The sequence below is a fragment of the Lipotes vexillifer genome, unplaced genomic scaffold (assembly GCF_000442215.2).
Source record: "Lipotes vexillifer unplaced genomic scaffold, Lipotes_vexillifer_v1.1 scaffold753, whole genome shotgun sequence".
NCBI lineage: Eukaryota > Metazoa > Chordata > Mammalia > Artiodactyla > Lipotidae > Lipotes > Lipotes vexillifer.
In genome coordinates, this window is record NW_006783618.1 from 1,582,439 (window position 1) to 1,607,077 (window position 24,639).

At 51.9% G+C, this 24,639-nt stretch overlaps 1 protein-coding gene and 1 pseudogene across 1 annotated transcript in view; both read left to right on the forward strand.

Moving 5' to 3' along the window:
• TMPRSS13 (transmembrane serine protease 13) overlaps positions 1-24,639 on the forward strand; it is a 52,879-nt gene that overhangs the window by 3,229 nt on the left and 25,011 nt on the right. The window contains 12 exon segments of the mRNA XM_007456336.1: positions 1,276-1,519; positions 2,594-2,698; positions 5,861-5,983; positions 6,983-7,112; positions 8,952-9,044; positions 12,578-12,621; positions 13,893-14,055; positions 14,956-15,128; positions 17,983-18,081; positions 19,276-19,418; positions 19,569-19,721; positions 20,425-20,497. Coding sequence (XP_007456398.1) covers positions 1,276-1,519; positions 2,594-2,698; positions 5,861-5,983; positions 6,983-7,112; positions 8,952-9,044; positions 12,578-12,621; positions 13,893-14,055; positions 14,956-15,128; positions 17,983-18,081; positions 19,276-19,418; positions 19,569-19,721; positions 20,425-20,497 — 1,543 coding nt within the window.
• Positions 3,851-4,403, forward strand: LOC103073222 (60S ribosomal protein L17 pseudogene; annotated as a pseudogene).

The window sequence follows — 24,639 nt, forward strand, 5'->3', positions numbered from 1 at the left end:
TCCTCGGCTGCCCTCCTGGGTATCCAGTCAGTGTTCAGCAGAAATGATAGTGAGGGGCAGACGTGGCCAGGTCAGTTCCCAGCTCCCCCTGCTGTTCTGGGGACACCTAGAGGGGGGCTTAGAAAGCAGAAATGGTGTGAGGGTGGGCAGAGGGAGGAGAGAGGATGCCTAATCTGGTGACAGGGACTGGGGTTCCTGCAGACCAGGGCTTGGCCACCAGTAGAGGCTGCTCAAGGACTTTCCATCAGCCCTGGCTGCCCACCAGCTCCCAATCCCAGATTCAGTGCACCCAAAGGCTTAGACCCTCCAGGAAGGAACAGTACTGGTGTTCACTGATTGCCTGCTCTGGCCACTGCTGCATTATCTCATGCATCCCTCCTCAGAGAGGCAGCAAAGCCTGGTGGTTGAGTGTGGCCTCCACAGCCCCACTTTCTGGGCTCAAATCCTGTCTCTGCCACTCTAACTCTGAGAGTTTGATCAAGTTACTGAATCTCTCTGCCTCTGTTTCCCCTGATGCAAAATGGGGATAATAAGAGTTCCTACCTCATAGGGTTGTTCTCAAGATCAAGTGAGTAAATACATAAAGCACTCAGGGAATAAGTCCTCTGTAATTACAGATTAAAGTGCTAAATCTAAATGAAAAAATCACTCCACCTACAGCTGAGGAAGGTTAAGGACCTTGGTCACCTCCTTCCCCTTCATCTTGCCTCTCCTTTTTCCCTGATGTATTGCGGGAGGGGGGTGTGTGCGTGCGCGCGTGTGTGTGACTTCCTGTGTTACTGAGAACAGTGGGGTACAAGGCAGGTCAGGGCTTTCCTTAGGTAGTGCTTTCACACTTTTCGATGACAGCTCATTGTAAGAATGATGTTTTATAATATAATACACATACACAGAAGGGCAGGTTGCAGGGGAGTGAAGAGGGCAGAAAGGGTGGTTACTTCCCGCTCAGAGTGAGGGTCCGGTCCAGCAACCTCTTTTCTGAGGCTCCCTAGACATGTGTAGCCAAAGCAGGTGCCCCCATACCCCAGGCAGATGACCCACAGCCCTCTGCCCACCTCCGCAGGTCCCTGTGATGGGGAGAGACCGCAGGGAGTAGGGTACCGCAGGCTCTTTGAGTTTTCATCCATCCCTGGACATTCTCTTCCCTGTGTGGGAGGTCTGTTCACCCGCTAGCCGCCTGCTCCAGGGCATCTATCTCCTGGCCCAGCAGGGCTGACAGCTGGGTGGGTTGGCAGTGGGGAGCAGCCTGAGGGATGGCTTTCACTCTGCTTTCAGAATGCCTCCCCGGCAAGGACGCCTCCAGCCGGGGCATCGCTGGCCTGTGCATACCCAGCCCGGGTATCACCTTCCAGGTCATCGCCCGGCGGTTCATCGTCTGCCATGTCAGCCTCCATGACATCGTCTCCAGCGAGAGTATACCTTGTTAGAGCCACACCAGTGAGGGCCGTTCCTGTCGAGGCATCTCCTGCCAGGTCCACACCAGCTGCCAGGGCCGCCAGGGCCACCAGGGAGAGCCCAGGTAAAGGGGCTCCCGCAGGGAAGGCAAGAGGAACAGGGAAGCAGTCCAAGGGCGGAGGGGGGTGCAGTGGGGGGGAACCTCCAAGTTGCCACTCTCTGCTCCTCCTCTAGCTCTTGAATAACGATGACTGGGAAGGAGGGGGGATGGTCTGGGTGGGCAGTGGGGGACCTGGGGAGGAGGGGACAGAAAGGAACCATGACATGCAAACCCAAGGCAGTGGGAAATTGCAGCAAATGGGGTAGAGGATAAGAAACCAGGACCGACAAAGCAGATGTAACTTTGGAGGCTGCTCAGTCTGGGTCAAGGTGCAGATTTTGAGAGCCAGGGCTCCTGGTTAGAAACCAGGGTTCTTTCCTTGGGCTGCCTTGGGGGTCTTCCAGGGAAGCTGGGGTCTGCACTGGAGTACAGTCATGATCATGGGCTCATCTGTGGGTAGAGGGGCAAAGAGAGAGATTCTGATCAGGCAGGCATGCCCCACCCCCAACTTCCCAAGCTGGCTTATAGGAGTCAGCTAATAGGGAGACAGAGACGTCAAATGGTCCTCAGGGACTGGCTCTGCCCTTAGGGAAGCAGCCTTTCTGCCAATCCCAACTTTGCCCTCCTCCTGTCCTCCTGCCCCAGCACTGCAATATAAACAGGACTGGAGGAGCATCCCAGATTTGGGGCCCAGTCTTGCCCTTTGCAGGACCAGTGAGGCACTTTGGTGTGGAGACCTTTGGGATCGGACACATTTCATTTGAATCCCTACTCTGCCACTCACTAGCCAAGTAAGCTTGAGCAAGTTATTTAACATCCACGAACCTCAGTTTCCCCATCTATAAAATGGGCGTAATGATACCCAGCGCACACAGTTGCTGTCAGAATTAAATGAGATAACACACGCAAATGCCTAGCTGGCCCACAGTAGATGCTGAGTAAAAGGGAGCTTGGTTTCAGGCAGGGGCGGTGCCATATTCTGGGTGGAGTGGGCCTAACAGGGCCCTCCTGGGCCAGCTTTCTTTCCTTCTCCCTCATCCATTGTGCCAGACTCCCCTCCAACAGCCTCACCCTCCCCTACTTCTGGCCTGTTCCCAGGTATCCACTTGCCCAAGTTCACCAGGCAGAAGGGCCTGAAGCTGGTGCTGCTCATCGGATGTATCTTCCTCCTCATTGCCCTCGTGGTGTCACTCATCATTCTCTGTGAGTTTAACAGAGGGAGCAGGGCTGGGCTCTGGTCACTGCGGGGTGCAGTGGGGTTCAGGGATGGGGACACGCAGCAGGGAGAGGAGTGGGGAACACATACTCACCGGCTGCCATGTCCACAAAGGGACACTCCTGCAAATGGCCTTGGACCATGGCACCTCCAGGCCCCTTGGAGGTAGCTGGATCGAGAGGGTGGGAAGTCAGAGGAACCTGGCTTGGGTCCCATCTGTGTTACTTACTTGGGCGAGTAGTTAACCAGTCTGAGCTCAGTTTCTGTTTCTTCAAATGGGATTAAATTCATTCATTCAACTTATTATGTGCTCAGTAAAATTTCCTAAAGATTTCACTGGGTTATAAGGAATAAATGAGCTACTGGCATAATGCCTGGCACAAAATCCCACTCTAAAATAAAGTTAGTTATTTAAAAAACAAACATAAAAACATCGATTAGGAAAAGTCCCCAGGCATTTTTAGTCAATGGGATAAAGTGTTCAGGGGTCCAGGCTCCCTCAATTCCACGCCCTCCTTTGGGAGAGATACTCAAGACATGTCCCTGGACTCCCTGCCAGGGAGTCCACTCTGAGCCCAGCACAGTGGGAAATCTTAGGAGGGAGCAAAGGGGATCACACATCACACCACCCTGTCCTCAGGGAGAGTACAGTCTCCTGGGGGACGTAGGTGGAAATGATTTAGACCAAGTGGATTTGAGTGTGACCATCAGCAAGAGAGGACAGCTGTATGGGCTGGGGTGGCAGGGGACAGCTCATAAAGGCCATGGGGCCAGATGAGGACCTAGAAGATGGCGGGGGTGCATCTTGGGCAGGGCATCTGAGCAGGACGAGGAGCTGCAGGAAATGTAGGGGGCAGTTGGGCAAGTTGGCATGGGGAGAGGGAAGGGACCCACTTAACCAGAGAGAATATTCAATTGGGGACCTGAGGGCTATCGTTTGGTTGGGCGTGGCTGGGCCACATTGTAGAGAGCTTTAAATGCCAGGCTGCGGGGTAAGGATTCTGTTAAAGAGGCAGCAGGGGTGGCGAAGGGCAGGGCTGTTTGAGGGAGAGGATTGCGTGGGAAGAAGTTATGTGCTGGTTAAAAGTATGGCTTTTATGTTTCCTTTTCCGGTAAGTGGCCTGAGGTGACCTCTAAAAATGGTTCGCTCTTCACTTGACCCAGAAAACCCCACAAAGTCATGCAAGTCAAGAGGTTCAAATCTTCGTGTTCACTTTAAGAACACTTGTGAAACTGCCCAGGCCATTAAGGGTATGCATATCCGAAAAGCCACCAAGTACCTGAAGGATGTCACTTTAAAGAGGCAACGTGTGCCACTCCGTCGTTACAATGGTGGAGTTGGTAGGTGTGCCCAGGCCAAACGGTGGGGCTGGACGCAGGGTTGGTGGCCCAGAAGGAGTGTTGAATTTTCACTGCACATGCTCAAAAATGCAGAGAGTGATGCTGAGCTTAAGGGCTTAGATGTAGATTCTCTGGTCATTGAGCACATCCAGGTGAACAAAACCCCCAAGGTGCGGCTCAGAACTTACAGAGCTCGTGGTCGGATCAACCCATACGTGAGCTCTCCCTGCCACATTGAGATGATCCTTAGAAAAAGAACAGATTGTTCCTAAACCAGAAGGGGAGGTTGCCCAGAAGAAGAAGATATCTCAGAAGAAACTGAAGAAACAAAAACGTATGGCCTGGGAATAAATGCCGCAAAAAATAAATACAAATAAAAGTAAAACAAACAAACAAACAAGGAGTATGGCTTTGGGACCAGACAGACCTGCCGAAGCATCTCGGCTCTGCCACTTACCAGCTGTGTGGCTTCATCAAGTTAATTAACTTCCCGAGCCTCAGTTTCCCCTCCTGCCTGACAATGCACGTGAAGGCATCAACACGGAACCTGCCGCCACGTGGCAGGCATGTGAACCTCCCGCTGGGGTGCCCCACCCGGCTGCCTCCCTTCCCCACGTGGGACATCTGCTCCAGTAGGAAATAACCCATGGAGGGGGGAGACGGCAACTGAGGGCAGGTGCTCAGCATGATTTCACAGCATTCCCTGAAGCCCCCTGACCTCCGGATTTCCCAGGGAAGTGGTCACTGAGCAGCTGTGCAGTGGGGTCAGGACTAGAGCCTCCGCCCCCTGAGAGCTCTCTCTGCTACACATCCAAGTGATCCCAGGAGCCTCAGTGCCCAGGACGTGGGAGAGGGAAGGACCAGGGCACAGAGAGGAGGGGGAAGTCCAAGAGGTTAGGAGGGATTGGTGTCTGGTCTTGGAAGGAGCAGTCACACAAGGCTGACCTGCACCCGGGGTGACGGAGAGCATAGTGGGACCAGTGGGATATGTGAGGGCTGAGGAACAGGTTGCAGACAAGAGGCAGGGTGAGGAGTCAGAACCGGGGTTTCTTAGGCATCCAAGGGGAGGTGTTTCCGGGCAGGAGGGATGACGGTTCCTAGTTTGGAAAGAGATGGGTCTTAGAAGAAGTCATGAAGCTGATTTTCACATATGGTTTGTAAAGCTGTCGGCTTTTCAGCCCAACTTGTACATTTAGGAATCAGCCACCTAGAGTTGCTCGCGGAGTGGGAAGACATTTGAAGGCATCAAGACAAGTAATGGGGCAAGAACTGAGGCAAGAGGACATCCCTTGTTTAGAGAAGAGGGAGCAGGAAGAAAATCCAGGAGCTTCTGAGGCTGGGAGGACAGCCTTTGCGAAGACAGGACAGGTAGTGGTTGCAAGTGTATGACTGAAGATGGAAATGTCTCTGCTACAGCCCACAGGGCACAGAGGTGGAGGGATGCCAGAGTGGCTCTGAGAAGGGGCCTCTGGGATGGTGGAGGAAGGGCTTTCTCTGACCACCACTCTGGCCGGCACGTAGGGCAGGGGAGCTCCCAGAGTAGTAACCGTCTCCCTCCCACACCTCCCTCCCTCCCTCCCTCCCTCTCTGGGTGGCCGCTCTTGAGTGCTGCCCTGCTTGCAGAAGCTTTCTGGAGCATTCCAGAGCATTCCTGAGCAGCCTTTCTCTCCATACAGATGGGGGACGAGAGACCCAGAGTCCAGGAGGGATTGCAGATCAGTGTCTCGGAACACCCAGGGCCTTGGGCCGCTTAGTGTCATGTCTCTCTGGGGCTGGCAGTGACCTGGCTTCTGCTTCATTTTTTTCAGTCTACTTCTGGCAGGGCCACATAGGCATCAAGTACAAGGAGCCCGTAGAGAGCTGCCCCAAGCATGCTGTGCGCTGTGATGGGGTCGTGGACTGTAAACTGAAGAGCGACGAGCTGGGCTGTGGTAAGGAGGCCGGATGTGCGTGTGTGTGTGTGTGTGTGTGTGTGTGTGCGTGTGTGTGCGTGTGCGTGCGCACGCGCACGCGTGAGCGCATGCACACCTGCGCACGTGCACTCTGGGGACTGCAAACTGGGTATCAGCTCAAATGGGAGGCAATGGAGAGAGACTCAGAGGGTTCTAGTTACAGCAGGCTGGGGTTTGGAACCTGGCTTTGAGTGCTGTGTGACTTGGGTTAATCACTTACCTTCTCTGGTCTTCAGTTTCCTAACTTGGAAAATGAGTGGATTGGACAAGATTAGTGGTTCTCGGATACAATCTGACAGCTCGCAGCTACCAGACTGAGCAAAGCAGGGCTGCTCTGGCTGGAGGCAGGTGTGGGGTCCAGAGCTCTGTCCATGTGCCCAGCAGGTGACCTCTGACCTGCCACCCCTATGGTTCCATGAAGGTCAGTTTGTAAATGAAGGCTTTTATGAGCACAAAGATCTCTTTGAGCGCTGGTCCTCAGTGGTTTTTACTTGTGTTGTCCATGTACAGCCCTAATGTGGGTGTCTGTGGGTGCACATCTGGCCCTTTCCACCTGTGTGTTCATGTGTGTCCTTGCCCATGACCACATCCATCTGTGACTGAGCCTGTCTAGCGAGCACTCAGTTGGATCATCACTCCCCTTGTCCCTCTCTTATTTGGGCACATCACTGCCCTCTTGGGGTGATAGCTCCTGGCAGTGCACACCCCTTCTCCCAGTGACGGCTGTGGGTCCCGTCGGATGGAGAGCTCTTTCTGCCCCGCCCCAGCCCCTTACCTTGGCTCTGCCCTTACTGAGCATCTTGGGCTCTGAGCACTGGCTGATGACCATCCCATCCCGGGCCAAGCTCCCGGCTGTTTGCAAGGCCTCAGTGAGAAGCCTTAGGACAGGAGCATCTCAGAGCCTTACTCAGTTCATTCCTCAAGAACTTGGAGCTTCCCGGTGCTGAGGACCTGCCTTGACCTTTTTTTGCCCTGCAGTGAGGTTTGACTGGGACAAGTCTCTGCTTAAAATCTACTCTGGATCCTCCCATAAGTGGCTTCCCATCTGCAGTGACAGCTGGAATGATTTCTACTCGAAGAAGACCTGCCAGCAGCTGGGTTTCAAGAGGTAAACCTCCCCCATGAGTCCCAGCTTCAGGGGTGTCAGACTCTTCACCAAGGGCATCTCAGGATCATTGATGGAAACACATATTAAAAAGACTCTTGGGGACCAGGGCTGAGGTCACTAGCTCATAGCACACTTGAATTATTCAAAGAGACAGTGGCCTGAGGAGCCCAAGTCTGGGGACAAGCTGTTTCCAGGAGGCCAAAGTAGTTATTTGCAGATCTGCAGCAGGATGATGTTCCTGTATGGTTTTTTGCATCAAAGCGCCCTCGTGCCCACGCTCGCATTCAGTGGTCGCGGAGGCCCTGTGAGGTGGGTAGGCATTTGGGCAGGTCTCGTCTTCTCCTCACACCTGGGAACCAGCAACTCAGGCTGTGCAAACCCTTCAGTGGACTTTGAGGAAAAGCAGCTGCGGCTTGGGCTAGAATGCATCAAACAAGGAACGAGATGGGCAGACGTGGCTAGGTAAAGTCATTAGCATCTTTGGCTCTACAGATCTGAAACAAGAAGCTGGTACCAGTGGGTGGAGTAGGGAGTGGGGTTTACCGTGACCTTCCCCCTCGAAGGAGCCCCCGGTTGGCAGGCCACATAGTCACCTCCATCCTCCCTCTTGGTCTGGGTTCCAAACCAAGTAGTTCGGGGGTTCACCAACGTGCGTGAAGTTGTAACGAGAAAGGTTTATTTAGGATCTCACTGTGGAAACCACCTAGAACACCAGGGCTTGGGGACGAGGACTTAGAACCAGTTCTCTGCCCCTACCTCAGCCTCAGAGTCCCCATCTGTGAAAGACGACCTGGGTGATCTAGTTGGAAGACAACGGACATCGTTTATCATTGAGTTGTGTGACCTTCTGCAAATGCGAACTTCCCTTGGGCTTCAATAGATAGTGTCATTTATTCAAAGAACATTCATCGAGCTTTTATTATGTCTAAGCCATTCACCCAGACAAGATCCCTGCCCTTGGACAATCTCTGGTATGGTGTGGGCGAGAGAGGCTTCAACCAATAATCACAGCACCGTGTGATGTGTAGTGGAAAGAACACGTGGGAAGCATTATGCACACACACCGGAGAGGGTGCCTGACTGTGCCTGGATGTCAGCAGAGCATGGACGAGGCCCCTGGGTAGAGGGACAGTGCCCGCAAAGGCATGCTGTAATGCAAGGGTGTCCCGTGTTCTAGAAACACACCGAAGGGCCACGCAGATAGCAGTCCATGGATCACCCACAGCAGAATCACCTGGGGTGCTTGTTAAAATGCACCCTGAAATCAGAATCTCTGGGATTAGGATTTCAAACCTGCTTAACAGCACCCGGGGGTGATACTTAGGCACGCTGTGGTCTAAAAGCCAAATGGTTCTCAGGCTTTAATGTGCAAACCCATAATATGAGGATCTTTAAAATGCAGAGTCTGGCTCAGCGGGTCTGGGGTGATACTGCTGCTGTCAGTCCATGGGTCACAGTCTGGATAGAAAAGGGCTAGGTCAGTGTTTCTCAAACTTGAGAGCGCATCAGAATCACCTGGAGAGCTTGTTAAAACGGAAAACCAGAATTCTTGATTTGGTAGGTCTGGAACAGGGCCCAAGAATTTGCATTTCTAACAACTTCCCAGGCAGTGCTAACATTGTCCCCTGGGATTGGACCACACTTTGAAAACTACCGGGTTAGAGCGTAGGGCTAGTAGGGGGCAGTGGTGGAATATGTGGGTGGGGTCTGAGATTGTTGGGTTTTAACTGCCTCTGGCCTCTGCAGCAGGGCTCGCTTGGGACCTTCATGCTGGCTGGGGAACCATGGGTGTGCGCTGCCTCAAGGAGGTTCATTCTTTTTCCCTCTCTTCCCTTGCAGTGCTTACCAGACAGCCAAGGTGACCAACAGGAATTTTGACAGCAGTTTCTCAGTCTCCAAATATAGCTCCACCTTCCAGGAGAGCGTCTACAGGTGTGTGAGGCGGGCCAGGCTGTCAGCTGTGAGCAGGGGAGTGAAGGAGTGCTCCGAGTCAGGGAGCCCCTCTCCCTCGGCCTTTCTGGGACCCCACCTCCAGGAGTCCCTCGTGAATGTCAAGAGCATCTCAGAAACAGCTCTCATTCACTACCTGCCTCCTGACTTGAAAGCAGTCGAAGCTGGGTGCACAGAGCACCTCAAGGTCAGAGGGGCCCCCAAGAGTTTACCTGGTTGCCAGAGACAGTGAATAAACCTCGGGGCCACTGGTCAGCCTGATGTTTGGACTGAAAGCTGCTGCAGGGAGGGGGCTTGGGGTGGAAAGGGGGAAACATCACCGGGGTGGCGAATGGGGCGGGGGAGCTTCAGCAGGGGGAGTGCCAGGTGCAGGTAGTCAGGGGCAGGGAGGCCCATCTGAGGAGCGTCGCCATCCCCCTGGGGGGGGATGTCATCTTTGCACTGCAGCTGCTCTTTCCCACCACCACTGGGTGAAGGGGAGGAGTGGGGAGGGTGGCCCACCAGCTATAGCAGTGTTTACCTTGGGGAGGGGAGGGAAGAAACCAGGCTGTGGGAGAAGTAGGCATGGGGAGAGAAGGGAGGCAATGAGCTCCCTCCTGGATGTCTGCTTTGTGCTGGGTGGTTCGCATGCTACGTTGCCGGCTGGACATTGAGCAACTGTCAGAGGAATGTTGGGTCACCTGTTTAGCTGGGGAAAGATGCTGGGACAGTGAAGTCATGAGTTCAAAGGCCATGGACCTGCCAATATGTGCAATCTGCCGCAGAAGAGCGGACGTTGGGGGAAGACTGGGCATGGTTTGCACTAAGCCATCCCCGTTCCTGCAGAAGAGGCACTGGAAGGGTCCGTCCCACTGGGAGGGAGAAGGGTCAGAATCTCCACCTTCAAGTGGGGTTTATCCCAGGAATGCAAGGATTCTTCAATATACGCAAATCAATCGATGTGATACACCGTATTAACAAACTGAAGGAGAAAAACCATATGATCATCTCAATAGATGCAGAAAAAGCTTTTGACAAAATTCAACACCCATTTATGAGAAAAACTCTCCAGAAAGTAGTCATAGAGGGAACTTACCTCAACATAATAGAGGCCATATATGACAAACCCACAGCCAACGTCATTCTCAATGGTGGAAAACCTGAAACCATTTCCTCTAAAATCAGGAACAAGACAAGGATGCCCACTCTCACCATTATTATTCAACATAGTCTTGGAAGTTTTACCCACAGCAACAGAGAAGAAAAAGAAATAAAAGGAATCCGAATCAGAAAAGAAGAAGTAAAGCTGTCACTGTTTGCAGATGACATGATACTATACATAGAGAATCCTAAAGGTGCTACCAGAAAACCACTAGAGCTAATCAATGAATTTGGTAAAGTAGCAGGATACAAAATTAATGCACAGAAATCTCTGGCATTCCTATACACTAATGATGAAAAATCTGAAAGAGAAATTAAGGAAACACTCCCATTTACCACTGCAACAAAAGAATAAAATACCTAGGAATAAACCTACCTAAGAGGACAAAAGACCTGTATGCAGAAAACTATAAGACACTGATGAAAGAAATTAAAGATGATACAAACAGATGGAGAGATATACCATGTTCTTGGATTGGAAGAATCAACATTGTGAAAATGACTCTACTACCCAAAGCAATCTACAGATTCAATGCAATCCCTATCAAACTACCACTGGCTTTTTTTCACAGAACTAGAACGAAAAAATTTCACAATTTGTATGGAAACACAGAAGACCCCGAATAGCCAAAGCAATCTTGAGAAAGAAAAATGGAGCTGGAGGAATCAGGCTCCCAGACTTCAGACTATACTACAAAGCTACAGTAATCAAGACAATATGGTACTGGCACAAAAACAGAAATATACCTCAATGGAACAGGATAGAAAGCCCAGAGATAAACCCACGCACATATGGTCACCTTATCTTTGATAAAGGAGGCAAGAATATACAATGGAGAAAAGACAACCTTTTCAATAAGTGGTGCTGGGAAAACTGGACAGCTACATGTAAAAGAATGAAATTAGAACACTTCCTAACACTGTACACAAAAATAAACTCAAAATGGATTAAAGACCCAAATGTAAGGCCAGACACCATAAAACTCTTAGAGGAAAACATAAGCAGAACACTCTATGACATAAATCACAGCAAGATCCTTTTTGACCCAGCTCCTGGAGAAATGGAAATAAAAACAAAAAGAAACAAATGTGACCTAATGAAACAAAAGCTTTTGCATAGCAAAAGAAACCATAAACAAGACGAAAAGACAACCCTCAGATGGGAGAAAATAGCTGCAAATGAAGGAACTGACAAAGGATTAATCTCCAAAATATACAAGCAGCTCATGCAGCTCAATATCAAAAAAACAAACAACCCAATCCAAAAATGGGATCTAAATAGACATTTCTCCAAAGAAGATACACAGATGGCCAACAAACACATGAAAAGACGCTCAACATCACTAATCATTAGAGAAATGCAAATCAAGCCTACAATGAGGTATCACCTCACACTGGTCAGAATGGCCATCATCAAAAAATCTACAAACAATAAATGCTGGAGAGGGTGTGGAGAAAAGGGAACCCTCTTGCACTGTTGGTGGGAAGGTAAATTGATATAGCCAGTATGGAGAACAGTATGGAGGTTCCTTAAAAAACTAAAAATAGAACTACCATACGACCCAGCAATCCCACTACTGGGCATATACCCTGAGAAAACCATAATTCAAAAAGAGTCATGTACCACAATGTTCATTGCAGCTCTATTTACAATAGCCAGGACATGGAAGCAACCTAAGTGTCCATCGACAGATGAATGGATAAAGAAGATGTGGCACATATATACAATGGAATATTACTCAGCCATAAAAAGAAACGAAATTGAGTTATTTGTAGTGAGGTGGATGGACCTAGAGTCTGTCATACAGAGTGAAGTAAGTCAGAAAGCGAAAAACAAATACCATATGCTAACACATATATACAGAATCTAAAAAAAAAAAAAGGTTCTCATGAACCTAAGGGAGGACAGGAATAAAGACACAGACATAGAGAATGGACTTGAGGACATGGGAAGGGGGAAGGGAAAGCTGGGACGAAGTGAGAGAGTAGCATTGACATGTATACACTACCAAATGTAAAATAGATAGCTAGTGGGGGGCAGCTGCATCGCATGGGGAGATCAGCTCGATGCTTTGTGACCATCTAGTGGGGTGGGATAGAGAGTGTGGGAGGGAGACGCAAGAGGGAGGGGATGGGGGATATCTGTATACATATAGCTGATTCACTTTGTTATACAGCAGAAACGAACACAACATTGTAAAGCAATTATACTCCAGTAAAGATGTTACAAAAAAAAAAAAAAGAAAGAAAGAAAAGAAACTCCATATTCTTGTGCAGAGGGGATGGGATGAGACTTAGCAGGAGCCAATCACGGAAGGCTTCCTGGAGGAGCCAGCTAATGTGCCCTTTTCTCATCTTTGTGTTTCCTCCTGCAGGTCTGAATGCCCTTCCCAGCAGTACGTGACTCTCCAGTGTCCCGGTAAGAAGATGCCCTTTCTCCTGGATAGTGGCCTGTGTGGGGTGGGAGTCAGTGGGCAGAGCGGTAGGGTCCCTATGAGGGAGAGGGCCAGCCCTGGGTGTCCAAGCCAGGAAGAGGGGCTGAAGCAGCAGGCCTGCTTCAGGGCCAGGGTCCCTGTAAGGCACCTGGATGGACATTCTCAGGGTAGCATTTCCCCTTCTCCTGACTCTGCTTAGCCCAGCAACCTCACCATTCAAGTCTCCTGGGTTCTGGGCAGAGGGCAGAGGACTGGGAGAGCACGTCAGGGCCAGCTTAAAGCTCTGCTATCAATAGACGTGGAGCTGGATCCAGTGCCAACATTTACGGAGCACACTGGATGCCAAGCCACTGCGCCTATGGCTTTACAAACGTGATTACATTTAATTCTCACGAGGTAGGTGCCATTATTGCCCGCTTACTGAAAAGAGACTGAAAATTTTGCCTTACTTAAGGTCAGACCACTGGTAGGTAAGGAGCTGGTATTGGACCTTGGCTCTGACCCCAAAGCCCAAACTGTTAACTGGTCCATGAGTGCTGTGTTCTCATGATGACCAGGTGGGGTGCTCCCCTGAGCAGGCGGGCACGGGGCTGTGGATGGAGCCCCCTCAGACCACCGCTGGCTCTTCACTCTCTCCTTCAAAGAAAGAACACACATGTGAACAAACTCTGTCCGTGATTTGGGGGGAGGACTCACTCCAGAACGTGTTTGGAAATGTTCGCTTGGGGTGCAGGGTCCCCAACAGCATGAAATGACCCATTGAGGAAACATGTGGGCACCACCTACCTGTGCATCATGGGAAGGGCTTTTCTCCTTTGTTTTGAAACGATCTCCCTCACAGTGCTTACCAATTCAGGGTCATGTTAGACTTGGTCTGCTTCCGCGAGGTCCCGACAGCAGCGCTGGGATTCACCGTTGTGATCCTAATGCCTGGCACAGTGCCCAAAGCATGAGGTATTTAGGAAGCATTTATCAAATTATGGAAGAATGGAAGAATGAATGAGTGGGAGGAAAGAGGATCTTTCCTAGGACCAAACTACCCACTGGATGATCCCAGAAAGCTAACCCACCCTGTGGGAGCTCTGTGTTGGCAGGAAGCAGCTGCGCTGCATCAGATTAAGTGAGCAAAGCGGCCTCCATGGGTGGGTGGTACCCTCAGGATGCGGCTGCCTGAGGTTCCCTGGGCCTGGGAGCATGGTTGCAGCTCTGAGCAAAGCTGAGTTCATACTAGCTCATCTCTTCTACTACTCCCCAGACTGTGGACTGAGGGCCCTGACCGGGCGGATCGTGGGAGGGGCGCTGGCCCCAGAGAGCAAGTGGCCTTGGCAAGTTAGTCTGCAGTATGACCGCACCCACATTTGTGGGGGCACGCTGATCGACGCCCAGTGGGTGCTCACCGCCGCCCACTGCTTCTTCATGTAAGTGCCCAAGGGGCAGTCATGCGACACCGCTGAGGGTCGGGGACACCAGCAAGGGCTGAGGGCAGGCTGACTTCTCTCTGTGGACGAGGGCTTTGTTTGTAAGCCTGGCCCCTGCGGGCTGGGCAGCTCGTGTGTGGTGAGGACCATGGTTTGCCATTGGTATTTGGTCCTGGGACTGTGAGTTGGGATTACTTGTTCTGAGCCAGTACAGAGTGAGAAAATACTATTGGTGGCTCCAAGGGAGAGAGAGAGAGGCAGGTAGAAGGAAGGAATTGTGAGCCTGCCCTAAAGAACAGGGTGAAATGAAGAGGGTTGGGGCTTGTTGCTGCTTCCAGAAACTGGAAGTTAGAGGGGAGGAGCCCAAGACATCAGGAATGCTGTCCCAGGAATTGAGGGATGGGGACTGTGGGAAGGGCAGTGCAGTCAGCTTCTGACAGTCACCAGCCAGGCCTGTCCTTTGAGCTGGTGGACAGGAAAGGGCTCGGAGATGAGGCCTCAGGGGCACTGGCTTCCCCAGCAGTGAGGCTTCAGTGGGTCACTTTGTCCCGTCGAAAGCTCCGTTTCTGCTGAGGATACTACCACTGAGATGTGTCCCACCCACCTTATTTGATCCTTGGTGGTGTCCAGAGGAGACAGTGGGGCCAGTGGTCTCAGAAGTCTTACTCATCCCCTCCCGTTTTCTATTGTAAGGTACAGAACCGCCAGTTCAGAGCGGTTTTTTGGAAGTAGGGGATTGTCCTAGATCCCTGGGCTAAGATAGAGAGCTCCCTCCAGAGGTCATTTCATCCATTCTCCTGCCTCCAGTGGTGCTCTGGCTGCAGCTCCCTGTGTGCAGCAGATGCTGCCAGAGGGCTCTGCCATGTGGTAACTGGCCCATGCTCTCTGTGGCTCTAGCAGGACCCCGGATAAGATCCTGGAGGGCTGGAAGGTGTACGTGGGCACCAACAACCTGCACCAGCTGCCCGAGGGAGCCTCCATTGCCCAGATCATTATCAACAGCAACTACACGGACGACCAGGACGACTATGACATCGCCCTCATGAGGCTCTCCAAGCCCCTGACTCTGACCGGTGAGTGAATCCATGCCTGTCACACCCCACACTGCTCATCTAGCAGCCCTGGGGCCCAGCCTTTACACTTAGCAGCATCCACTGACCCATCCCAGGGCCCAGAGCTTCAGCATGGTGGACGTCAAAGATTTTTAGAGATCATTTAGTGGAATACCTCTGTCTTACAGTTAGGGGAACTGACACCCAGAGGTTGGAACCCAACTTGCCCCAGTGACACATCTGACATTGCAAATTGGTGACAGAGCCAGGGTTTGGATACTGGCCTTCATCAAGATAAACAGATCGAATTGTTTCACTGGTACATCGAGCACTTAACAGAGACCAGACACTGTGGTAGGCATTTTACGTCTACAATTTCACTTACTCTTCACAACCCATCCTGTGGAGCAGGTATTATTATTAACTTCATTTTACATTTGAGAAGAGGAGCTTTAGAGAGAGAGAATTCCCCGAGGCCATGCAGTAATGAGTGGCAGCTCCAAGACTGGGTCCAGTTGGGTCTGGCTCCTAAGCAATGCTCTTCCCATGCCGCTCTCTGCTGGCAAATTGCCAACACCAAAGTTGAGAACACAAGAGAAGTACCTACACATCCAAACATCTAACTGCCGTGAGAGCTGAGGGTGGAGCTGAGGACCAAATGGGGCTACAGGAAGGAAATGCTACTGAAGTTCTCAGGAGATCAGAGTTTATCTTCATTCCTTCATCCACCCATTTGTTCACGCATCAAATACTGTGTGTCTACTACATAGCAGCTCTGCAGTTCCACTGCAAAGAGAACAAAACGGATGACACACACAAACAGCCACTTAGAAGCTAGTGATGTGATGTCGGCGGCACCCCGGGGAGCCGTGGTGGCACAGATTCAGGCACCTAATCGGTCTTGGCAGGCTACAGAGGCATCTGGAAGTCTTGGAGGGCTCTCTGCTTAGTCCAGCCTTTCTGGTGCTCTGGGCCTGTGAGCGGGCCTTTGCCGGCACATGAATTACGGAGGCGGTGTTGGTCCTGAGTCACAGCCGTTAGCTCATCACAGCGGTGTGCGGAGAACGCCAACCCCAACGCAGGACTGGGTTCGGCGGAGCTGGCCCAGAGCCGAGCCCAGCAGAAGCCAAGCCCACCACCCGCCAGGCGCGAGCCCTCTCAGCCCTTCTCCTACCCCTCCTAGCCTCGTCTGTGGAGCCTGGGGCGGTGAGATGGGGGTGCCGTGCTGCCCCTGCCCTGCCCCTCACGCACACATAAATGCGGGCAGGCAGTCTGAAGGATCAGAACAGGCCTTCCCAACCTTGTAAAACCCAGACTTCATTTGGCTAACTGTCCAGATCTTTCCTGCCGTCACCCCCAACCCCCTGAATATTATTTGGAATTCCAAATAGAATTAATTTGTAAAACTAAATTAAAGCTATTATAGCACTACCTATGCTTTTCAGACTGCAGCAGTCCCTCTCTAGACTCTGATAGCTGCTCCAACCCCCTCCCACTCTCCTGGGAAGGAAGAATATCTCTAGGCTGAGACAGTCACAGCTTAGATTTATGTAGTCCTGTGGTCAGACCATGTGCACTGATTTTGGGTTTAGAGATCAGGGCAGAGTTTCTTAAACTGTCTGGTAGGCTGAGCACTTCGAAGTCACAGTACTAGCTGAGGAAACTTGTGGAGGATCACTGATAAATTTAATTACCCCATAAAAAGAGTAGGATATATAATAGTGTTACATGTTTTTAAGACTGCATGTCTCTAAAATGGGCACACACTATTTTAAGAAGTCATGTTTTGTGTTTTTGCTTAATAATTGATGCCATCCCTTCATTTATTTTTTGTTTACCCTCTAGCAGAGAAATGTGTTCGACTCCCAATTTACAGGAGAAAAATTTTACATTCATTCTCCCTCCCTCTGTCTTTCTCCTCCCTCCATCCCTCCCTCCCCCGACCCACATGAATGCAAGCCCCATGAAGGAATGATTTCCAGGCCCTCAAGAAAATGGTCTTTTTCTTCCTTCCTTCCTTCCTTCCTTCCTTCCTTCCTTCCTTCCTTCCTTCCTTCCTTCCTCCCTCCCTTCCTTCCTCCCCTCCCTCCCTCCCTTCCTTCCTTCTTTCCTTCCTTCCTTCCTATGAGCACTTTCTATGTGTCAGGCACTGTTTTAGGCACAGGAAGCTGCAGTGAGCATAACAATCGTGAACACTGCAAACATTCTATCACCTCTTTTCTTCTTGCAAATTGGTCGATGCTCTAGTCCACACGGGAACACTGGTCCTCAGAGGGAGCTTATGAACTGATGCACAACAGCACCTTCTATATGATTCTGAGTGTGGGAGCAAGGGAGCAGCAGTTTTGTGGCCTGTGCCTCTAGGGATGCGCTCTCCCCACTTGGAGAGGTTGTATCACCCTGGAGAGAAAGGCTCAGGCCCTGGCCAACCAGGGGTGCCCTCCCCAGACCAGGCAGGACACACCCCTGAGACGTCATGGCAGTAATACCTGGGATTTAGCCTGCACTGCTCCTTGCTCTTAGGGACAGGCATGGAAGAGGCTCAGCCAGGACAGCCACTCTTGAAGAAAGAGACCCTCAGCCACCCAGTACCAGCTTGGCACAGGGGAGCTTCCAAGACATATGCATCTGCCCACATGTCACCCACGGAAAAATCTGAATGTCTGGGGGACTCTGACGGCACCCTGAAGGCTGGAGGGTCAAGATAAAGTGACTGAGTTTCTTGCCTGGTCCGTTCAGGGCCCTGAAAGATTCAGAAGTACTCTGGGGGGAAGGAGGAGGTCCTGGGACATTGGTACTTCTGTCCCTCCACACACACCCCCCGCCAAAACCTCCAGCCTTGTCCCTTCACTGATGTCTTGAGGTCTTGTCACAGCACATGTCCACCCTGCCTGCCTCCCCATGCATGGACAGAACTTCAGCCTCAATGAGACCTGCTGGGTCACAGGCTTCGGCAAGACCAAGGAGACAGATGGTGAGAGGCAGATGCTAGAGTGTGTGTGTGTGTGTGTGTGTACATATGTGTCTGTGTAGAGTGTGTGGGGGTGATATGTCAGGGTATAGAGATGAGGGTCTACCTAGATGAGGGTTTGGATATATAGATTCGTGGGGCTTGGTGTGAATGTGTGTGTATATACACCTGCATATACATCAAAGCAGTTGCTGTGACAATGCCCCAGCCAAGAACACAAGGAAAACCCCTGTCTTTGAAAGACCTGGGTTCATCGCTCGTTGAACCGAGGGAGAACTCACACCAGGGAGAACCGTGGGGCGTCTCGACAAGAGGCTGTCAGAAAGGACTTACAGGATTCGGGTGCTTTGAAGGGGGTTCAAAGAGGTGAAGTCTTTCTCTAGATTGGTTGCTTGTAGGAAGCAGGGATGATCCTGTGAGTGGATATCTTAATAATCTCATTTGGAAAGAGTTAAGAGACTGAGTCTAAAGATGTAGTTGGTGAAGAGGCAGCAGCTGCTCATCCTGGCTGGGACAGGGGGCTGTTTGGTCCTTTCGTGGGTTGACCTACCTTGTGTTTTGTCTGTGCTGAAACAAGGCTAGGAAGCGGTTTGGTTTTCCCTCACTTCATCATGATCACAGGGTGGCCGTGTCTGGTGTCCGGTCTGTGAGATTATGTATACTGGGCAGGAAGGCACAGCAGTCAGCTGGCCTTGCCATGAGAGTCGTGAGCTTGTGTCCGCCGCAGGTGCCAGGGCCTGCTCGTGGGATGGAGCGGTGGCTGGCCAGGAGCCGCCTCGTTTTGATCTTGGCCTGTGACTGACTCGCTGGGTGACCGTGGGCAAGTCCTTTCTCAGCCCTAAATGTCTCCTTCTGTAAATGGATTCATCACACCTGCTCTCCTCAGAGCACGTGGTTACCAGAAACAAATGACCTATTTGACGTTGCTTTGGATACAGAAAGGCATTGTGCAGCATGTAAGGCAGCCCGAAAGGCCTGTGAGTTTGTCTGTGTACGTGCGTCTCTGTTACGTGTAGTGAGTTGTGTCTGGTGTGAGGGTGTATGCGCCCATACATCCTGGGTGGCCTACCATGGGGATGGTGCCCTCCATGCCCGGGAGGCTGCCAGTCTGGGGTGTGGGGTGGGCAGCTGGAAGGCCACAAAGCCGCCCGGAGTCTCACTCCCTTCCCTTCTCCTCTCTCCTCTACTGCACTGAAGAGAAGACATCCCCCTTCCTCCGGGAGGTGCAGGTCAACCTCATCGACTACAAGAAGTGTAACAGCTACTTGGTCTACAACAGCTACCTCACCCCGAGGATGATGTGTGCGGGGGACCTGCAGGGAGGGAGAGATTCCTGCCAGGTGAGGCTGCTCCCACATGGGGCTCAGGCCCTGGGACCCCAAGGGAAGGGAGGAAGGCTGAGGTTTTGGGGTCGGAGGGTCAGGTGCCCACCGTTTCCTGCCCAAGGACCACCTCTCTCACCCTGCTGATGCGCGTGCACTCCCCTGTAGGGAGACAGCGGGGGGCCCCTGGTCTGCGAGCAGGACCACCGCTGGTACCTGGCAGGAATCACCAGCTGGGGCATTGGCTGTGGCCAGAGAAACAAACCCGGCGTGTACACCAAAGTGACGGAAGTCCTCCACTGGATATACAGCAAGATGGAGGTGAGAGCCCTGCGGGGTGTTTGTACCCAGCAGGCGGGGACTCCCAAAGGTGGGGTGCCTGGAAGAGGGCCTAGCCTTTCCCCAGGGTCTCGGCGAGGTCCCCTTGCTCCCTCGCCTTTGGGGGTGTTCACAATGTGGAAATGACCAGGACAGGACAGGAGCCAAACGCTGCCCCAGCTGCCTGTGCTCCTTCCGCCCCTTTTCCTCCTGCAAAACAGAGCTCAGAGGGTTGGAAAGTGGTGGGTCTAGGCTGGGTACCGGACCCAGCATCACTGTCCTCTGCCCAGTGATGGCTGCGTCGTGAGCCCACACACTGACAGGAGGAGGCCTCCCCTTATTGGCAGGAGGTGGGTCTCCCGGGAAACCGGGCATCAGGAAACGGAGGTCTACCCCCCCACCTCTGTGGACCCGGTCCAGCTCCTACCTTCCCTGGGCCTGCGTCCTAGCTGTAGGGCAGGGATGCTGTGCCAGCCCTTCTCTGCCCAGGCAGTGAGGGCTCAGGTGGGGGATGGGAAGGCTTCTCTGGAAGTCCAGTGGGGCGGGTCCTGTTCCCATCTTTTCCTCTGGGCTGCCCCTCTTCTCTGAGGGGCGGTGCCCGATGACAGTTGGGCTGAAGTTTAGGCTCCGAGCCCCCACCTTCAGCTTTCTGTGTTCCAGGCACACCCTCTGCCCACCCTCACCCCGTTCTCCCTCTCCTTCTCAGAGTGAGACGCGCTTCTAGAAAGCCTACGTCTGGCTCCACCGCACGGCACTGGCTGCTGTAAAGACTGGCCAATGTGACCGGGCCATAGGCACCATCATCTGGGCTAAAGGCCACCAGACACCATCGTTACTGCCACCTCCACTGTCTGCTGCCTCTGTGAATACACATGTGTGTGTGCATGGGCACACGTGTGTGTCACTGCTTTCCCAAGGTCTTCAGAAACCAGGAGAGCTGTCAGCTCTTCTCAAACGCCAGGCTGGAAATCACCTGAAGATAACTGTTTGGACACCGTGGAGGTTCCCACAGGGGTGACCATAATGGATGCGGGAGGTGGAGCCCAGGGAAGGGCCTGGAAGGTCACATCAGGAATTCTTGCTTCTCTGACCCTAACTTGGAGACTAGTCCAGAATGGGCTGCCCCCCACCTCCAGTGGCCCAGCCGTCACTGCTGTCAAGGGCCAGTAATAGGTTTCATGGAGTACCGGGACCATCCCTAGTGGGAAGATATTCCCGCTGACCTTCTGCGTGGCCTCTCCCCTCTCAGCCCTCCTGCCGGGGCCGTGCCGTGGCTGTCCCTGCTGACAGCTCAGGACAGGGCTTGCTGTCCTCGTTTGGTCACAGGCTGTTGGAGGCAAAGTTCATTTCATTTTATTTTTATATTCAAGAAATAGAAGTAGATGTATTTTTAAAAATTCTCCGCAAATCCCAGGAGCAAAAGAATCTAAAAGAAAAAAGAGTGGATATATGTACATGTGTAACTGAATTACTTTGCTGTACACCTGAAACTAACAACATTGTAAATCAACGATTCTCCAATAAAAATTAAAAAAAAAAAAAAAATTCCAGGAGCCAAGAGAGCTAACATCAATCACCTCAGGAACTCAGAGGGACTCCCAGCAGCTGTGCCCCTCTGGAGTCCCACAGAATGCTCCTGCCCTCAAGGGGCCCTTTGAGATACTCAGGGAAGCAAATCCTCACTTGGGCTGGTGGGCAAATCCATCACAAAGAGAACCACAACTGTTGCTGCATCCAAGGGCTGCAGGAACATGAAGGAACCGATGCTGCTTCTGTGTTGGCCCCGGAGCCTGGGAAAATCCAGGTGGATGGGCATCCCTGGTACCCAGGGCTGTCCTGGGACTTTGGAATTTCTTCTCAGGTTTCTCCATCTTTCAGCTTCTCATAGACACAGTGTTGCCATGAAAACTGCCTTGGAGAGAAAGCTGGCTCTGTCCCCAGGCCCTCCAAACAGCTTTTCTGAAGGATCCGAGTTGCCCCTCCTGCAGGGCATCAGTGCGTCTAGTCCCCACACCAGCTGAAGTCCTGGACCTTCCCCATCCTTTTCTCTGGGGCACCCGATCCTCCCGTAATCCCATTCTCCTACCATCTTTGGGCCTGTCTGGTAGTGCTATGACTCCCATCGGCAGGGTCTGAGCAGATCAGCCCAGCCCAGCCCAGGCAGGCGGCTGCTCGGGAGATACACTGTTCTGGAAGAGCAGTTGGACTTGGCTAGCGTTCACTGGGCAGGGTCTGAGGGGGTTGGTGACGTATTATCACAGCTGGGGGTTTTTGGGGGATGGCAACATTCACATCCACAGCACCCCTAGCAGTGGTCTTCAGCAATAAATGTTGCGTGACCTGAAAAATGTGTCACTGGATGTTTTCATGGTACCCTAGGTAGAAAACCGAGATTGTCTACCCAGGTGCCCAGACATCCTCAGTTTTTGTTCTTAGTTTTGGTTCTTCAGTTTGGGGTTCTGCTCATTTAATCATACATTCATTTATTTATTCATTCACCCACCATATGGGTGCCTGCTCTGTACCAGGAACTTGAGCCAGGCCCAGGTGGTACAAAAACCACAATGGTCCCCAGGAAGTCATGGTCGTGACCCAGTGTGATAGAAGCTGTGATTCAGTGTGGACACCGTGCTTGGAACACAGCCAGTAGCTGCACCTAGAGAGGTCAGGGAAGGCTTCACAGATGAGGTGAGATTTGAAATGTCTTAATAGAGTAGGTGAGTCTTCACCAAGCAGCTGGGGTGGGGCCAGAGCAGGCCGGTGCCTGTTCTGTTTCCCTCCTTCCTCTTTCTCTGCCTCTGACTTTGCCAGCTCAACAAAAGGCATGTTTACAAAGAAGCCCCAGTGCTTACTCAACTGTTTCCAAGAGAATTGGATGGGCGGCCCCACTGGCCTCTTCTGAAAGATCTAGCCCTTCTTGCTCTGCACTTACTTTTCCTCCGTTTAATATCAATATATTGACCTCACCCATTATGATCCACGATGAATTCCCAGCACCCTCAACACACACGCATGCCTCTAGCCATGAGCACAGACTTCTCCAGGCCTGCCCCCATGGTCCTGGCCTTTGGACACCCCAAGATTGTTTAATCTGCCCTGTCAACGCCAGGGGAAATCCTTCCTCCAATTATTTTCTCGCTCCGTCTGCACAACAAAGCATGGGGAGGGGGCAGGTGCCAGGCTTACTATATTTAGCAGTAGGGGTAACACAACTGCTGTCACAGATCCCCAAATTTCCCACAATCTCAGTGGCCTGACCCAATCCAAGTTTATTTCTCATCTACCTAACAGTCCAGCGAAGGTGTCTGGCCAATGGGAGGCTTTCTTCCACATGATTTTTCAGGGGCTCAGATTCTTTCAACCTAGTGACTTTGTCATCTGCTTCCAGCCGGTGGACAGAGGAAAGAAAAGATGAAGAAAGCATATCCACTTCTTAAATGCTCTGGCTCAGAAGGGATACATGTCATTTTCACTCATATTTTATGGGTGTCAACATATCACATGGCACCACCTAGATCAAGTGGGAAAGGCACTAAGAAAGTCAGTCCCTGGGCAGTTCCCATGCAAGAGTAAACACCTGTTTTGGAAGATAACCAGCCACCTCTGCCCCCCAGAGGAAGCTGGTCATATCCCAGAAGCCAGGCGTTGGGGCAGGGAGTTAGGGCTTAGGGCATTTCTGTTCATTTTTACTTAGGAACCAGACCCTTTCTCTCCTCTCTTGGCTTCCTAGGGCAGAAATTGATTTGCTGGGGTGCAGAGGTGTGTGTGTCAGGGGGAGGTAAGAGAAAAAGCAGTATCTAGATGGGAAGAGAAAAATATTCCTTAGGCCCAGGACATCTATAGAGGCTATAAAAATCATGGAGGGTGGGCGATGGGATTTCCCACATTGATCCAGAATCTCCAGGGAGATGGGTGTGTGTACTGAGGGGAGGTGTTGCTGGTGACACTGTCCTATGGTCCCTGGGTCCCAGGCATCTCCAGGTTCCAGTCAAACTCTCTGGCTTTGTCAGCTCTGTTGACGGCTGAATTTTCCTGGGGAAAGGGGGAGGGTCAAATGAGTGTGTTGCGGGTGGGACAGGTGATGATGCCTCTTTGGAGAAGGAGCCAGTTACAGCCTTGCTGCCCATCCAGCTGCCTCTGGGGTTTGGTTAGATTCCCAAGACCTATTGTTTTCCATAATTGCTTAGCCGATGTCCTGATGCAATTGGGAGGACATTGAGAGATGCACATGGGGAGAGCTCCTCGTAACGATAATGATGAGGATGATGACAGTAATAGCTAGCCTTTGCTGAACGTTTGCTATGTGCCAGATGCTGTGCTGAACACCTGATGTGTATTATCTTCTGTGAGCATGAAGTAGGCATTGTTATTATCTCTATTTTACAGATGAGGAAACAAGGCCAAGAGAACTGGAATAAGCTTCCCCCAACCTAACAACTACTAAGTGGCAGAGCTGGACTTTGAATCCAGGCTGCCTGATTTTAAAAGCTGCTTTAAAAGTAGGTGGAGGCTTCCTAGCTGCCGCCTCGTGGGGTCTGCCATCTGGCTCTGTGGATCTTTCTGTTGTCCACCAGGCCTGTGCTGTGGGAGGGGCAAGGTGGGACAACCCCCCAGAGGAGGAGGGGCATATCCCTCAGAGTGTCACATGACCAGAACCTGGGACAAATGCATCGTGGATGGGACGAGGCCCCCTGGCACCTTCCCCACCACCCCCAAGTGGATGGTTTCTGGGAGACCCTCCCATGCCATGACCCGCTATGGCCCCAGGGCACCTCCATGTCTCCTCCATGTGGGTGGGTGACTCTGAGAGGTACGTGCCACTCATTCCCTACCTCGTCTGCACTGGCCCAGGCTTCCTGTTCCTTGGAAACTGCCACCCAGCCCAGGGAGAAAGCCCCACGCTGGTCTTATAATGGGCCTA